Source organism: Microtus ochrogaster, chromosome 2, assembly GCF_000317375.1.
Source record: "Microtus ochrogaster isolate Prairie Vole_2 chromosome 2, MicOch1.0, whole genome shotgun sequence".
NCBI lineage: Eukaryota > Metazoa > Chordata > Mammalia > Rodentia > Cricetidae > Microtus > Microtus ochrogaster.
In genome coordinates, this window is record NC_022010.1 from 42712009 (window position 1) to 42727769 (window position 15761).

The 15761-nt window shown below is 39.0% G+C and overlaps 1 protein-coding gene across 3 annotated transcripts in view; it reads left to right on the forward strand.

The window, feature by feature from the left end:
• The window catches only part of Znf148 (zinc finger protein 148), a 123585-nt gene that overhangs the window by 55700 nt on the left and 52124 nt on the right, over nt 1–15761 (forward strand). For all 3 annotated transcript variants that reach the window (XM_005344866.2, XM_013351452.2, XM_026785706.1), the window contains exon 4: nt 1031–1379. In XM_005344866.2, the coding sequence (XP_005344923.1) occupies nt 1047–1379 (333 nt within the window). In that variant the 5' untranslated portion in view covers nt 1031–1046. The remainder of the gene's footprint in view (nt 1–1030; nt 1380–15761) is intronic.

A 15761-nucleotide genomic window follows, 5' to 3' on the forward strand; every position in this document is an offset into this window, starting at 1 on the left:
AAAAAAAAAGAAATAAAGCATAGTTTCTAGTATTTCCAAAGAATTGGCCAGAAAATCAACTTTTAGCCCCTTACACATTTTCTTAGTTGAAGAATAGCTTATTCTCTAAGAAATGTATAAAACAGAATGTAAAGATAGAAGTTATAAACAGTTAACCTTTAAGAGTTTGTTTGCTATGTGAGGATTTTGAAAAGTAGAATCAAATGTTGCTCCCTGGTCATACGTCCTTCAGTCTGATAACGTCTGCTCCCTGGGAAGGCAAGAGAAGTCTGAATTAGACTCTGTCTGCTTTGCTGTTTATAAAGGTCTGTGAACTGTGAAGAAAAGACCATTCCCTTGATGATATCCTTAGTAAATAAAAGGACATTTTAATTTTAGTAGTAATTAGAATTTAACTTAATTTTGGTCACTGAACCAAAGATGATCTTCACCACTGTCTGTCTTTAGAGAAGAGGTCAGTAAACCATAGGACTCACTCCCTGTGTGCAATCACCGGGAGTGAGATTCCCATCCCTCCTCTGTCCTCAGCGTGCAGCAGTATTTGTGCCTCCCATGCTGGGCTTGCAGGCATGTGCACCATGCCTGTGTGACTGACTGAGCATGCTAGCCAGTGTGACTGAGTTGCATCACTGCCCTTTCTTAGGATTATGAGGGTTTTGTTTGCATTAGTGGTTTGCCTGATAGTGTCCTTTGTCAGTTTATGTTTCACCGAGTTCATTTTAAATTTTATGGCGCTATAATATGTTGAAATCTGAAGGTTCTTGAACTGAAGCTACAGATACTTCCTCTAACCTATTTTGTGTAAGGGTCACTTTCAGTAATGGAATAGATTAGGATTATGCTTTAATTTCAGAGTGAAAACTTGTTTTGCTTTTCTAGCCCCTGGAAGTCAATCTTGGTAATTACATGAATTAGATGGATAAAAGTTTTCTATTTGTATGTATACCTTTTATAATTTGAAATTAAAAACTACCAAGTTAGACATATAAACTAATGTGTTATGCTTTGTTGCCAAACTTGGTCTTTCTAGGCAGTTATACTTAAGCATGAACATTGACGACAAACTGGAAGGATTGTTTCTTAAATGTGGCGGCATAGACGAAATGCAGTCTTCCAGGGCAATGGTTGTGATGGGTGGAGTGTCTGGCCAGTCCGCTGTGTCTGGAGAACTGCAGGAGTCAGTACTCCAAGATCGAAGTTTGCCTCACCAGGAGATCCTTGCTGCAGATGAAGTGTTACAAGAGAGTGAAATGCGACAACAGGATATGATTTCACACGATGAGCTCATGGTCCACGAGGAGACAGTAAAAAATGACGAAGAACAGATGGACACTCATGAGCGCCTTCCTCAAGGACTTCAGTATGCACTTAACGTCCCTGTAAGTACCAACTCTAACGAGAAATGTTAATACTGGAAGTCACCAAAGAAGCCACACGGTTTAAAGGCTAATCATTTGTTAGTACGCCGTGGACAGCTATTAGATTTAAAAGAAGTCACCCAGTTTAAAGGCTAATCATTTGTTAGTACGCCATGGACAGCTATTAGATTTAAAAGGCAGAATTTTGTGTCATTATTTTAGAAATTTATCTTTTCCAACATTTATTTTTTGGTCAAGGTTATGTGTATACTTGCTTTTGAAAGACTGAGTTTATTAGCATTTGTGTTTTTGAGACTGGATTTCTCAATGTAGCCCTCCCTGGCTGTCCTGGAACTAGCTGTGTAGACCAGAATGGCCTTAAGCTCACAGATCCACCTGCTAGGGTTAGCAGTGTGTGCCACCACTGCCCTGCCTAGCTTCTGTGTTCTTAAAGAGCATGGATCCTGAACTTTAAACCTATTTAGAGGAAGATAACAGTCTGGGGGGTTTGTGCATCCTATTTCTGCTTTTTTCTTGTATGCTGTTGTGATTGACCCCAGGGATTCATGTGCACTAAGAACACTGCCGCTCTTCCCGAGCTTGCTGCTCTGCCTCGTTTTCCTGGATGCCCCATTGTGCCTTTGTACACACTTGGTTGAATTCTGGCTTTGGAAATGATCAGCCCAATACTCTTCCCTATACTAGACATTAGGGCTCGACACTGAAGGTGCTCTCTTTGGCTTTTTGTTTGTGTTTGATTGATATTTGTTCACTTGCTTGTTTGTGGCAAACTGCCACTATATCGCCTAGGATAGCCTGGAATTTGCTGTGTGGACCAGGCCATTCTTAAACTTTCTGACATTTTCCTGCCTTTACTTCCTGAGTGCTGGAATTTCTCCCAGCCCCAAGAAAATCATTTTTAGGCATCTGTGTCTTTCTTCCACCTTTGTATTTATTTATAATTGTTTGTTTTGATAAAGAGGCTCACTGTATAGCCCAGGCTAGCCTCAAACTCTCTTGCTTCGGCTTTAGCTTTTCACCACCTCTCGTACTGGCATTTATAGGCAGGCTGACACCATGCCCAGTTGTCTGCCCTGTTTTTACTTAGTGATGGGTAAAACCAGAACCACATTCTAAGTCTTACCTCTTCCACCACTGGGACTAGAACCTGAGGATCTTTCCCCCTTTATTATTAATGCTGTACTTTTTTTCTTTGTTTGAGGATCATCATATGTCTTGACTGAATATTTACTTTAGCTATAACTCATTGTTGTTTTTGAGTGTACATAGTGCGTCTTCATCACCATACTGCTACTTCTACCGTCTCTAGGTTGAGCCCTGAAATGGAGACTTGTGATGACTTGACAAGTGTGTCCCTTGATAGACTGTGGACTCTAGAAGGCAGTAGTTTTGTCTATTTTTTGCTGTATCCCAGGTGTTCACACAGTGTGAATAACTGGATAACCATTGACAGCTGTGCATATGTGCACCAACTTGTACCTACTCAACCGCAGGGGCCCCTTTATAGTGGATTACATGAATTGGTGTTTTGAGTGTTGAGTCGCATGCCTTTAATGAATTCTAGTATACATGATTAGATTTGTTTTGATAATACTTTATTTTCCAATTTATGAGAAAGAGCGTTCTACATTTTTTTTTGCCTCTGATGTCATTGTTAAGTTTTGATGTTTGGTATTGGAGCCTCAGAATGAGTTAGAAACTGTCCCTGTCCCTGTCTGCTGAGAAAGAGGACTGAGTTGATTCATACCCCTACGTGCTTGCTTTCTGGTGCTTTCTATTTTGGAAGACTTTGAAACCTTTGACAAATTCTCTTGTATAGATGCAGCCCTATTTAGGCCATCTATTTCTTTTATGAGTTCTGGCAGTTTGTTTCAAGAAACTGGTCAGTTCCGCCATGTTTTCCAGTTTTCTTTTATTGCACTTTTATGCACACGCGGTTGCTTCTTTCCTGTGTGATAGCAGTTTTCCCCAGCCTGGCTGTAGGCGTGTTCTCAAGTTTACAGCTGAGTAGTGCTAAACTGTATTTGCAGTGTTGTGCAGCAGCTCTCCAGAGCTTCCTTGTCTTGTGAAACTGACCCTGGCTGGTGAGTACTGCTCTGTGTAACCTCCCTTCAGAAGGGGCTTCTGATTGTGTTGGTAACTTTAAGAAACTTTTTTATTTCATTGTTTTTTTTTTCTGTTGATTTTTTTGTTTGTTTTTTAAATTTATTTTATTTTTGATCGTCCATCTGTGTGCCTGTGCATGTGCATGTGGGTCCCTGTAGGGACTAGAGAAGGGAAGAGGGCCCTGGTGACAAGTCATCTGGTGTGGGTGCGAGCAAGCATGCACACATGCATGGACTGCAGGGGACAACTTGTAGGAATTTATCTTTCCTTTTCACTCTGGGGGGCCTGGGGATTGAACTCATGTCATCAAGCATGGCAGCAGGTGCCTTTACTGGTAGAGCTATCTAACTGGCCCTGTTCTTCCTTTGAATTAATTAGGTATTGATTTTAGGTGCTTCTATCCTGACACACACCCTCTATAAATTTCCCTCTAAGTGCCTTTGTGTCACACACAAATTTTGATGTTGAATTTATACTTAGATTCTCATTCCTTATATCTTTGATTGTTTTGAACTGTGTATTATTTAGAAGTACATAGTTTAATTTCCAAGTATTTGATGGAAGGATATATATATATATATATTTTGCTGTTAATCTGATTTCTAGTTCTACTTCTTGTTGAAGCGTAAATACTATTTGATTGCTCTGTTAAAGCGTCTTTTGTGGACAGATTGTGGTCTGCCTTGAGACAGCATACATTATACTATTGGTTGTATCCAGTAGTCTATAGACTGCAGTAACTTTCATTGGACAGGCTGTTAGCCTGAACCTTCTTTGTCTTTTACTTTCTGTAGTGATCTTTCCAAATGAGATAGAACTTAGTAAAATGACTTCTTTGACTCCTCCTTGCCGAACAACTAAAATGCACCCACTTCTTCCTCAGAAGGTTACTGCACTCTCCCGTTAGGAGATTTTTAGGAAATCAGACTGCATTAGTTCAACAGGTCTACTATGACATTTTCTGTTTCTTTTGTACATGGTATATTTTTGCCTGTGATATTCTTGTTGACGTTTTAGCTTTTGAAAATTTTCTCTTTGTATGATTTTATTATGGCCAACTTACTTTGCATTTCTTTGCTTGTAAGATTTTTGTTATCCTTTAAGGCTTATTTTCTAGGTCTTGCCTTTAAATATTATGAGTTTAAATTTTTTTCATTTTTTTGATTATGTATATGTGTCTTTCTTTTTTTGAAATAGGGTCTCTCTGTTTTGTAACTCTGCCTTTCCTGGAACTGACTCTGTAGACCAGGATGACCTTAACTCACAGAAATCCGCTGCCTCCCCTTCCCAAGTGCTGGGATTAAAGGTGTGCGTCCCCATATGAGGGTATATGTGTGTTTTTGTGTGTGGATGGGTATGTGCATATGGAGGCTCGAGGTGTCTTCCCTGGAGCTGGAGTTACAGCCAGTTGTAAGCAGGGTGCTGGGAACTGAGCTCTGCTTTTCTGCAAGATCAGTATGCATTTTTAACCCCTGAGCCATCTTTCTAGTCCCAAATTTTATGTTCTAGATACCTGGGCTATAGGAGGCAACCCAGGGTTTTGAGTGAAGATGAATTTTGTTTTTAATTAAGGAAAGTTTTAAATTGAAAAAATTCTGTCTTCATCTCAAAGTTCAGACAGCTGCCTATATGTAATCCACAACCCATCAAAATATAGAATATTTTCATTATTCTAGATGGTTGCTTTGTAATTCTTCCCAGTCATTTACCTCCATAATTGTTTTTTTTTTTTTCTGTCTTAGTTTATTGTTGTCTTTCTTGGAAATGTTATGCAGTTGAATTATATGTAGCTCTCATGTCTGGCTGCTTTGGAGAAGCATATTACTAGTTTATATCTGTGTTGACTGAATATTTGTACTTCACTCTTTTTCCTTGTTAATTAATGTTTTATTGCTTTAATATCTGAACATCCATGATCTTACTATTCCTTGTGTGTGCTTTTTCATTTTAATAAAGCTACTATTAAATGTATTTTGCGCTTCTCTTTTTCTGCATTTTTGTATGTCTTCTCTTGAGTTTTGATTCTATTTGACTGACTTAGTATCTATTTTTTTTTTTTTTTGTGGTTTTTCGAGACAGGGTTTCTCTGTGGTTTTGGAGCCTGTCCTGGAACTAGCTCTTGTAGACCAGGCTGGTCTCGAACTCACAGAGATCTGCCTGCCTTTGCCTCCCGAGTGCTGGGATTAAAGGCGTGCGCCACCACTGCCCGGCCTTAGTATCTATTTTTAAGTCAGAATCACTTTTCGACTCTATTGAAATTTGGTAAAATTTGAAATCAGCTAGAATAATATCTCCAGTTTTGTTATTGTCCTTGTATTCCATGTACAGACTTAGTCTGAGTTCAGAGCTAGCTGGGTTTTTATTGTGGATCATGTTTGATTCTAGGTATTGGTTTGATTATAATCAACATTTTAACTCATCAGAGAGTATACCTCTGCAGGTTTTTAGGTTTTCTTTAAATCACCCCAGCATTGTCTATGGTTTCCAGTGTTGTGTAATTGAACATATTTTGTTTGGATGCTGTAACAAATAGTATTGTTTAAAGTATCAATTTTTAGTTGATTACAACAAGGATAAAGAGCTGCAGTTGCTTCTCCCACTGATTCTGTATTCTGTGATCCTGTTAGGGTTGCCTGTCAGTTCTCAGTTACACTGCATATTCCACTTGTTTTCCAGCCAACACATTCGCCTGAGCTTCCTTTCTTTCTGGAGAACCTTTTGCCCTGCCTGGGATCTAGCATCTTTTAAGAAATGTGTTTGCTTCCTGACCATTGTATCTGGCACCTCAAGCCTAGTAGGCAAATACTACCCTTGACCTGAATTGACCTCCATACCCTGAGCCCTGCTTTGGCATTTTGCATTGGGTAGGCTTCCCATGCAGTACCCTAACAGCTTGGGGACTGAGAAGCTCTTGGGTAGGTGATAGGAAAGAGCAGAAAGGGGAAGAGACAAAAAGTTAAACATTTATAATCAATTCCTGCCCCTTTCCTAGCCCTCTGCCTACTTCAAATCTGGTTTCCACTCTATAATTTGGTGGTTTTGAGGATATTTTATTAATGAAAGCAACAATGTGACTTTTTAGACTGAGTTTTTCATTTGACATATAAATGAATCAGAGCTGTTATTTGTAATCCATTGTTGTTAGGTCATAGGTCAACATTCTCTTATTGAAAGAGTGTGGTTGGTTGTTTCAGCTAGTATGTAAAAAGCTGTTATGGACATAAGTACCTGGGTTTTGTGTGAATATAGGTGTTTCTATCTACAGAATGACTGTCCTTCCATGTTCATAGCCCATCACCTACCCATGACCACTCCTAACATTTTGCTGTGTCTGTGTTTTTCAAAGGCTATCGCTTACAGGATTGTGAAGGTTTTCCCTCTTTATTAGCACGTTGGAACTTTTCTCAACTCCTTATTCTTTCCAAATGTCTGCTTGATACTCTATTTGTATGGCTACCCAGACTGAGCTGTCACTTCTCTTAAATGAAACTTAAAAATTGGTCATGCTATTTAACAGATGGTCGGAATTTGGGATTTATGTAGCATTGTTTCATACTGGGATGTAAATAGACAAGAGGAGTTTTTTCTCTTCTTAGACACATATTGCTGTTGGTGGCAAGGAATAGGGTTTGGGCTTTAAGTATGCCTTGTTTTTCATTGAGAGTTTCACCTCGAGTTCCTGTTTCTCAGTGTGTGTAGACTTAGAGTGACAGGCTGCTCTCAACATTCTTTTAAGAGTGTGTTTTAGAAAGTGACGTTGAGCATGGTTTTCTTCTTTTTTGTTCACACACTTGGAGATCACAGAGAACCCCATTTCATACTACCTCTGGCTAGTTTAGAATCAACAGTTGGGTTTTCTCAAGCTGTTAATGCCTTTAGATTCTGCACGCATAGAAATTCTCTCTAGTGGCTACTGAAAGTTATAGCTAAAGGTTCTTATTTGTGACAACTTCGTTCTTAAGATTTATTTTGTTTTTTTACTGTCAATGAGTAGGGATTAACTTTTTAGTGTGTCGCTTACTCATTGGATATTTGTTCTCTGATATGCACATTTAAGTTAAAGCTTCACTTCTGTAGTCTCACTGGGGGACACTTGTCAGCTGTTTGGTGTCTGTTGGGCAGCATCCATGCAGGCTAGTTTTCATCTCTTCGTCTGTCTCAGTAGACAGTGCTGTGTTAGAAGCTTTGCAACCAAAAACAAGTTCATCTTAGAAAATTAAGAAAGATTTCGCTTACCTTCTTATTCTTACTGTCTTCATCAAAGAAGATTTGAGAACTTGTAAACGTTTATTTTCTTTTCCATTTTGATGACAAGCATTTTTAACAGGAAAGGTCGTGTGCGCGTGCATGCATGCATGCATGCTCAAAATAGGAGCAAATTATAACGGATAATATTTGTCTTCTCATAAATCATTGGATTGTATCACTTTAGTGAAAAGATTTGATAAATTGGGAGTTCTCTGAAAATGCATGTTCTTGTCACAGAGGGGCATACAGAAAATATTTCAGATGTATGTAAGCCCTGGAAGATCTACTTGAGCATTTATGTGATACTCTTTTAAACATTTTTAAAGCTTACGTGTGAAGGTCAGAAGACAGCTTTCAGGAGTCAGTTCTTCCCTTCCACGGTGTGCGCTCAGGGGACTCACTTCAGCCGGCAGGCTGGGGTGAGTGCTTGTACCTGCTGCAGCTTCTCAGTGGCTCTGGGTCACAGTTTAAGTCACGAGTTTCTGTGGTGTAGAGGAGCATGATAGAATTGTAGCTATACTTACTTCAGTGTACTTTGTTTCTTTGAACAAGTTTTTAATAGGCCTGGAAACACAAAATATATTTGGCCATTGGAGTTCTTACTGTTTTGCTTTGAGTTCTTACTGTTTTTCTGTTTTGCTTTGGAGTTACAAATTTTTCTGAAATCCTATCATTAAGGAAGATGGCATAGGCGATTATAATTATATTGTATACTTTTTCAGAGTCATTTGTAAGTTATAGTCTGTTCTTAATTACTATTGCATATCTTCTTCAGATCCATTCGGGAGAGCCAGTAGTAATTTGTTATGTTTGTGAGCTGTTGAGTCTTGGCTTTTGTTAGGGCTGTGTTTTAAGAGGATGTGTATTTTTAACATTCATATACTTTCTAACTTCAGCATAGCCTGGATATAATTTTTAGAGGCAGTTGAATTAGTCTCCTGTTGCTTAGAATAGGGAATAGCAAACTTGTCAGCTCTAGGTTGTTCTTACTTACTCCTGTGCTTCAAGCCCTTAGAAGTCTTACTTGACAGGAATCAGTTCATAAACTGAGAAAACATGGCTGAATGAACCTTCATAGTCTTTGATGAGAATTATGTTATTGTTTACAATTACTGATGTCAGTTCTTTTTATTACTTTATATATTGTCCAAAAAAAAATTTATATATTGTGACTGGATTATACTAGTCTTGACTGGCCCAGAACTCACTGTGTGTGTGTGTGTGTGTGTGTGTGTGTGTGTGTGTGTGTGTGTGTGTGTGTAGTTTTGAGCTGGTCTCAAACTCACAGACATGCCCATCTCAGTTCAGTTTGTAGTGGATGAATTAGAGTAACAACTTTTACGGGTTGAGTTACTTTATCTGTAAGTAGTATTTTAGATTTTGGCCTTTTCTTTTGGATTTTGTACTATTTACATATGAATAAGATTTTGGTGATGGGACCCAGGTAAAAGCAGGAGAGTCAGTTTTGTTTCACATACACCTTATTGCACAGAGCCTGTAGATAATGTTATGCAGTGTTTTAGTTTGTGTGTTGAGTGCAGTCTTATACAGAAAGCCAAGATCGCAAGGTTCCACTTGGGCATCATGTCAGCACTCTGATAGAGATTTTGGAATATTTTGTAGTTTCAGATTAGGAATGCTTGATTTGTAGTGAGCAAACCCAACGTATTCTGCTTTTCATTGTTTTCCTCTGTTCCTAAATGAATTTGACCCAACTCACCATCCCTTTACATAGGCGATGTAAATTATTAATAGATTTTTCTGGATGGCTTTATGAGAATTTCTATGTTGGATTTCATTTAGGTCAGGGCTAGAGGGTCAGTGGTGTTTATTGTACTTGTATTTTATAAAATGACCAGGTAGTTATTAGAGATGTTAAAATACTATGACAAGAATAATAACACACAAAAAAGGTAAAAGTTCTTTAGGCTTTTATGTAACTCAGTTACAGAGCGTTTACCTAGGATAAGCAACGTCCTGGTTGGGGTTTAATCTTCAGAAACAAACCACATCACGTACACACACACACAGTGTGTGCCAGTGTTCAATCTCTAGAAACACACACGTGTTCAACCTCTAGAAACACACACTGTGTGTGTGTGTGTGTGTGTGTGTGTGTGTGTATGTGCACGCGCGCATGCATATGTATATGCCTGCCTGCCTGCCATCCTGCCTGGATAGATAGCAGGGGATTCCTTGTTTCTGTCTTTAACCTATTCTGATCATAAAGAGATTACTATATTGGTATCCTAGAAATTTTTAAATTTGTAGACAAACATTGATATATTTATTTCTCTGTAGTATGCTTTAGAGATATTATATAAATAAGAGTTCCATCATCACATTTGAAATTGTGCTTATTTAATGATATTTTGTATAGATTTTCATGTCATTGGATATAAAACTGCCTTGTTTATTTTAATAGCCAATTAAATGGTATGCTATTTTTTACTTGATTTTTACTACAAGGTCTGTTTGAGTGAATTAATGATAAAAGGAATGCTTGTGCATGTATCTATACACATTTAGATTCTGTAATACATACACATGTATTTATTAGATCAGAACACTCATAAAGACAATTGGAAGTATTCCAGGAGTGGCACGGGCCACCAGAGCAAGCCACTTCCCCATTACCATCCCCATGGGATCCAAGACCTGAGATAGAGGCAGCCTGCCAAACTGAACCTCCTTCATCCTCTGCCTGTACAGGGTTGGTCATTGGCCTGGGCCCAGCAAGGGGCAGATTGTGTCCACCCTCTGAGCCTCAGAACAATGTGCTACTTGAAGAGAAGGCTGTGTCCCGCTCCAGCCTGGACCCTGGGTTCAGACAGAGGTGCTGAGCCCCATGTCAGATTGTTAAATGTTTTTGTTCTGTTGCTCTTTCCCACTCCCTTCATGATGACATTTACAAAGGAAAGTAAACTGCTTGCAAAGCCTGGAAGCAAGGGAAATGGTATGAAGACAAGGCTAATGGTGGAGTGTACCAGAGGCTTGGGTTACCTGGTCCTTAGGATGGGAGCCCCAGAATACCTCTCTTGTTAAAGGGCCCCTGGACTCTCCCCAGCCCCACTCTCTCCTCCAGCTGTGGTGATGGCAGAGGCAGAAGAGAACTCTCAGCCCAGTTCTCACAGGAGAGGAAAACTCGTCATGGGCTTTTCAGAGAAGGTTCCACCTTATGCTCATATATTGTCTTTACCATGTGCTAGGATATCACATTCAACAGGACAAAAAATGTGAAATACTTGAATGAGTTTGTATCATAACATTAATATTATTGAGAGTGTCTGCTTCCCAGGCTGAAGTGATTCATTCATTCTTCTGGTTCTGCTCTAGTCCTTTGTAATTGGTGGTAATTGTTAGCTTTTCTTTTTAATACAAAAAAGTATAAAAATAAAAACGTGAAAAGGCAAAAAGAAAATTGGGTAAATTGTTAGGTTCATAAATTTAATCAATAGTAACTCCCATGTGCCTAGACAAGGCATAGAACATTACTAGTGACCCCGAGACATGCTATCCCCCAATTCCTGATGCTTTTATTGTGGCCTGTTAGTGTTCTTGAGTTTGAATTAAATATAAATAGAACCATATATACTGTGTACTCTGGGTTTGTTTGTTGCTTATGAAATAAAAGCATTTCATCCTTTTAGTAGGTTATTTTCATTCCTGAATTTATTGTTCATTCTAGTATTGTAGACAGTTAGACTTTCTGGGGTGGCTGTAGGTGTTCTCAGTATAGATGGTTTACCCAGACAGCAGAAGGGATAGTTTCCACCCTCAGCACATCTCCCCCCAGCGCTGCCCCTCAAATGATAGGCCCGTCTCTAGATACTGACCATCCTGAGAGCTGCTGCTTTGAGCTTTCATGCATATTTGTACTCATCGCTTCTGGCTGTCTCCTCAGCACACAGTTCAGTAGTTGGCAAGTGTCCTGCTTACTGCCAGAGTTTGTGATTGGTTTGGCAATTTATAAAAATTGATCCATATTCTTGGTATCTGGTCTTGTCATGTACTAGATTTCAACTGTAGGCATTTTATTTGTTTAGTGGAATGAAATAGGATCCAGTTTTCCTTTCACTGGTCCTTGTCGTGTTTAGTGACACTTGTGTTACTGCTTGATTGAGTTGAGGTTTTGTAGGTGATGTGAGAATCAAACAAACAAACAAACAAACAAAAAAAAAACAACAAAAACTTTCTGATTGCTATTTAGTTTTTGAAAACTAAGCCAGAGAGAATTTTTTGGTTTCTCATTGATTGCACAGTTGGGGTATTGTAAGGTAAGATGTGACTAATACAAAGTGTTTTCTTTCCATCATGCCTTTCTTACTGCCTCTCTGTCTCCTTCCTCCTTTCTACTCTCTTTCACTCCTTCTTTTCTCCTCCCTTTCTGTCTTACTTACTTACTCTTTTGTTAAGTCCAGGGTATCTTGTAGGTTGGCCCCAGACTCACTGTGTAGCTGGGAATGACCTTGAAGCCTTCTCTTGTCTCCACCTCCCAAGTATGAGGATTGCAGTCCTGTATTACTGTTACTGGGGGGGGGGGAGGTGTCTTTCTTCTAATTAAGGACTTACACTAGAGTGGAGTTGATGTCATTTTAGGATAAGAAAGTAATGCATACTTACTGAGAAAATACTAAAAGTTTTCAGCCATAAAGAACAAAATGGCTGCTGTAATCTTACTATCATAGAATAACCACTAGTATGTTTCTTAGATAGCTTTTTAGAATTTCTTTTTGTTGTTGTTTTTCTGTGTAGGTATTTGTGTGTTTGGGCAATGTTTGTGTATTTGCAAAAAGTTGTAAAAATGTCTTTTCATACTTACTTCTGTTTACCACTTAACTTCTACCATGTATGTTTTTTTGTCATTCATGCTAATCAAATGTGATATTTCTAATAACTGTTTAATACCTTTAGTTTATTATTGAGTATTAGATTTTGTAGTTCTTATTATCATAAGTAATATTATAATGTTATATGAACATTGTAATGTTTTTGATTTCTTCAGTATGGATTTCTTTAGGTTTTGGATATATATTGCTTAAACTATAATTCGCACACAAAAAAGCAATGAATTGAGTTTTTGTAGTGGTATTTTAAAATTCCAACTTAATATCTCTATAAATAACATAGCAGAAGAGTTTTAAAGTACATTTCTGTGTTCACATATGATCCTGAGAAGGTAGCAGATGTTCTCATAGGCTAGAGAAGAAAAGTAAAAGAGAATTGGTAGATGGGAGTATATATGTGTATGTATGTGTCTGTAGCTATTCCTATCCTCTGATGCACATATATATGTATGTGGATATATAATTTTTATTCAGCTTTGTTTATTGTTATTTGGGGGAGGATGTGTGCCATGGCACATGTGGAGGTCAGAGGACAACTTTGTGGGAGGCAGTTCTCCCTTTGTCTTTTTGTGGATCCTATAATTAACATATTGGTACATACATGCTTTGCCTGCATGCATGTCTGTGTACCACATGTATGCTTTGTGTTTACAGAAGCCTGAGAGGGTTTTGGATCCTCCCTCCTCCCCGCTATAACTGAAGTTACAGTTGTGAGCTGCCATGTGGGGGGAATTGAACCCTGGTTCTCTGGAAGAACAATCAGTGCTCTTAACCTGAGCCATCTATCTAGCCCTGAAAGGAGTTTAAATGAAAGGAAAGATTGACGAGCTTTTAGCTGTATTAAATTATAGCTAGCGAGACGTATAAATGAAGCTATTTTGTAGTAGTTAGTAGCCCTCTGCATGTCTAAGCAGCCACACACCTGCAATATGTGCTGGGGATTAATGGCAGATGTTTATTTGGTGCCTTAGGTTTTTTTATTTTTAAGATTTATTTATTTATTTATTCATTCATCCATCCATCCATCCATCCATCCATCCATCCATCCATCCATCTATCTATTTATTTATTTATTGTGTGTGCACCATTCTGCTTCCATGTATGCCCATGCCAGAAGGGGGCACCAGATCCATTACAGATGGTTGTGAACCACGTGTGGTTGCTGGGAATTGAACTCATGACCTCTGGAAGAGCAGCCAGTGCTCTTAACCACTGAGCCATCGCTCCATTCCCTGGTACCTTAAGTTTTAAAAGTATTCTTTTTGTAACATTATTTGCTTTTTTTCTGGTAGGAAGTGGCTATTACTGTACCAGTGGACAGCTGCGGAAATGACTGAACTAATGAATAGCTTCATGAATCTCTTGAGTACGGCTGTCAGCTGCTCTTTCTTTCTTTTACTTTTTTCCTCCTTGTGTGTGAGTGCATGAGTATGTTGCAGGCTTGTGAGCTTATCAGTTTAGTTAGGGTTGTTTAGACAGCATGGGTAAAGGGTGGCTGACTGGTGGCTATACCACGAAAGAAATGCTTCTTCCCTCCCCCAACAACCATTGACTCTCTATAAATCTCAGGGAGAAAGGGTGCCTTGTGGGCTCTCCCTTCTGTGAAGGGTTGTTGAGAGGCCCAGGTGCATTCCGGCCCTGCACAGAGAGGCAATGCTGGTGTGAGTTGTTGAGTGCACTGGAGGTCTTGGTCTCAGACTATGGCATGGGAGTGAGAGACCTGACTCAAGTTCCTTATTGGCAACAAGGGTATGAGAAGTAATCCACAGAAAATAGGAGTTAAGGCCTTAGTGTCCCTGGATATAGAAGACTTAGATGTAAATTTTTACATTCTCTTTTAAATAATGCACTTTTAAGCAAGACTTAATCTTTTTGGGCCTTAGTTTTGTTTTCCAATGGGGTTAAAACTTAACCTTGGAGTTATTTTATAACTGCAATACTGTAAGAGTCTAGAGACTATGTATTCCCTACCCACCACTCCAATTCACAGTATCCTTAGCGCTCAGACAGAACCTGGCCTGTGGAGCCCACAGCTCTGCATTTTTGACAGTGCCACAGTTGTGATCTTGTATCCCCTTCAGGGAATCCGACAGGGGACATGTGTGGCCTGAAACTTCATTATTGAAGGTGGTGTCTGCCAGGTTTCCCCACTGTAAGTTAATGACTTGTTGTAATTGTCAAATTATCTTTGAAGAGATACATGACACACTGTGTTTAACATTTCAGTAGGATTATAATTCAGCACAGCCATTGCCTGTTTGTTCACTCATGTGGTTCCAGGCCGAGCCTTGAGGGAGTTTTCCCCTCATGTGGCTCCTTTTGCCATATTCGGACCCTTTTTCATGCACTTGAGTTTCTGGCACCACGGTGCTATAGTTTTCACCACGTACTCTCTGTTTTTTCCTGTCCTAGATGTGGAATCAGCTATTTCCTAAATAGTCATTGTTTGTTGTAATTGGATAAGGATAAATAGAAACTAAGTTCTGGGTGCTGGATGCAGTGAGTGTCATTCCTTCTTGGTGATCTCAGCCGACAGAGCTAGGAAGCACAGGTATGTCTGCTCACCCACACGTGTGTGCAGCATTTACACGAGTGCCTTTATTGTGATGGGGACGTGCATTTCTATGATGAGAGTGGATGGAGGAGGAGGAAAAGAACAGGACTGAGGTGTGTCTAAATCAACTGTCACTTTGGTGTGGGACTGAGGACTTGGAAGAGTTTTTCCTGTGTTGGTTACATTTAATATTTACTTTATCAAAATTCAAAATGAAGTAATTTAAAGTTTTTTCTTAATATATAAAAACAAAAGTATTATAAGTAATAACATCTTTGTTAATAAAAGCCTTAAAAACATTTTGGATTTGTTTATATATTTTATACTTTTGAGTATTTTTTCCTACATGTATGTCTTTGTGCCACATGTATGTCTAGTACCCATGGAGGTCATAGAGTTGGAACTGTACTTATAAGCAGTTTGAGCCACTGTGACATTGGAATCAAACCCAGGTCCTCTGTAAAAGCAGCATATGCTCCCAAACACTGAACTATTTTTTTTTAGTTCCAGTCTTTTTGTTGTGGTTTTGGTTTTGGTTTTAGTTTTGAGACTAAAGAGATCCACTTGCCTCTGCTTTCTGAGTTCTGGGAGGCACCACCATGTCTGGTCTTGTTTCGTTTTAAAGAT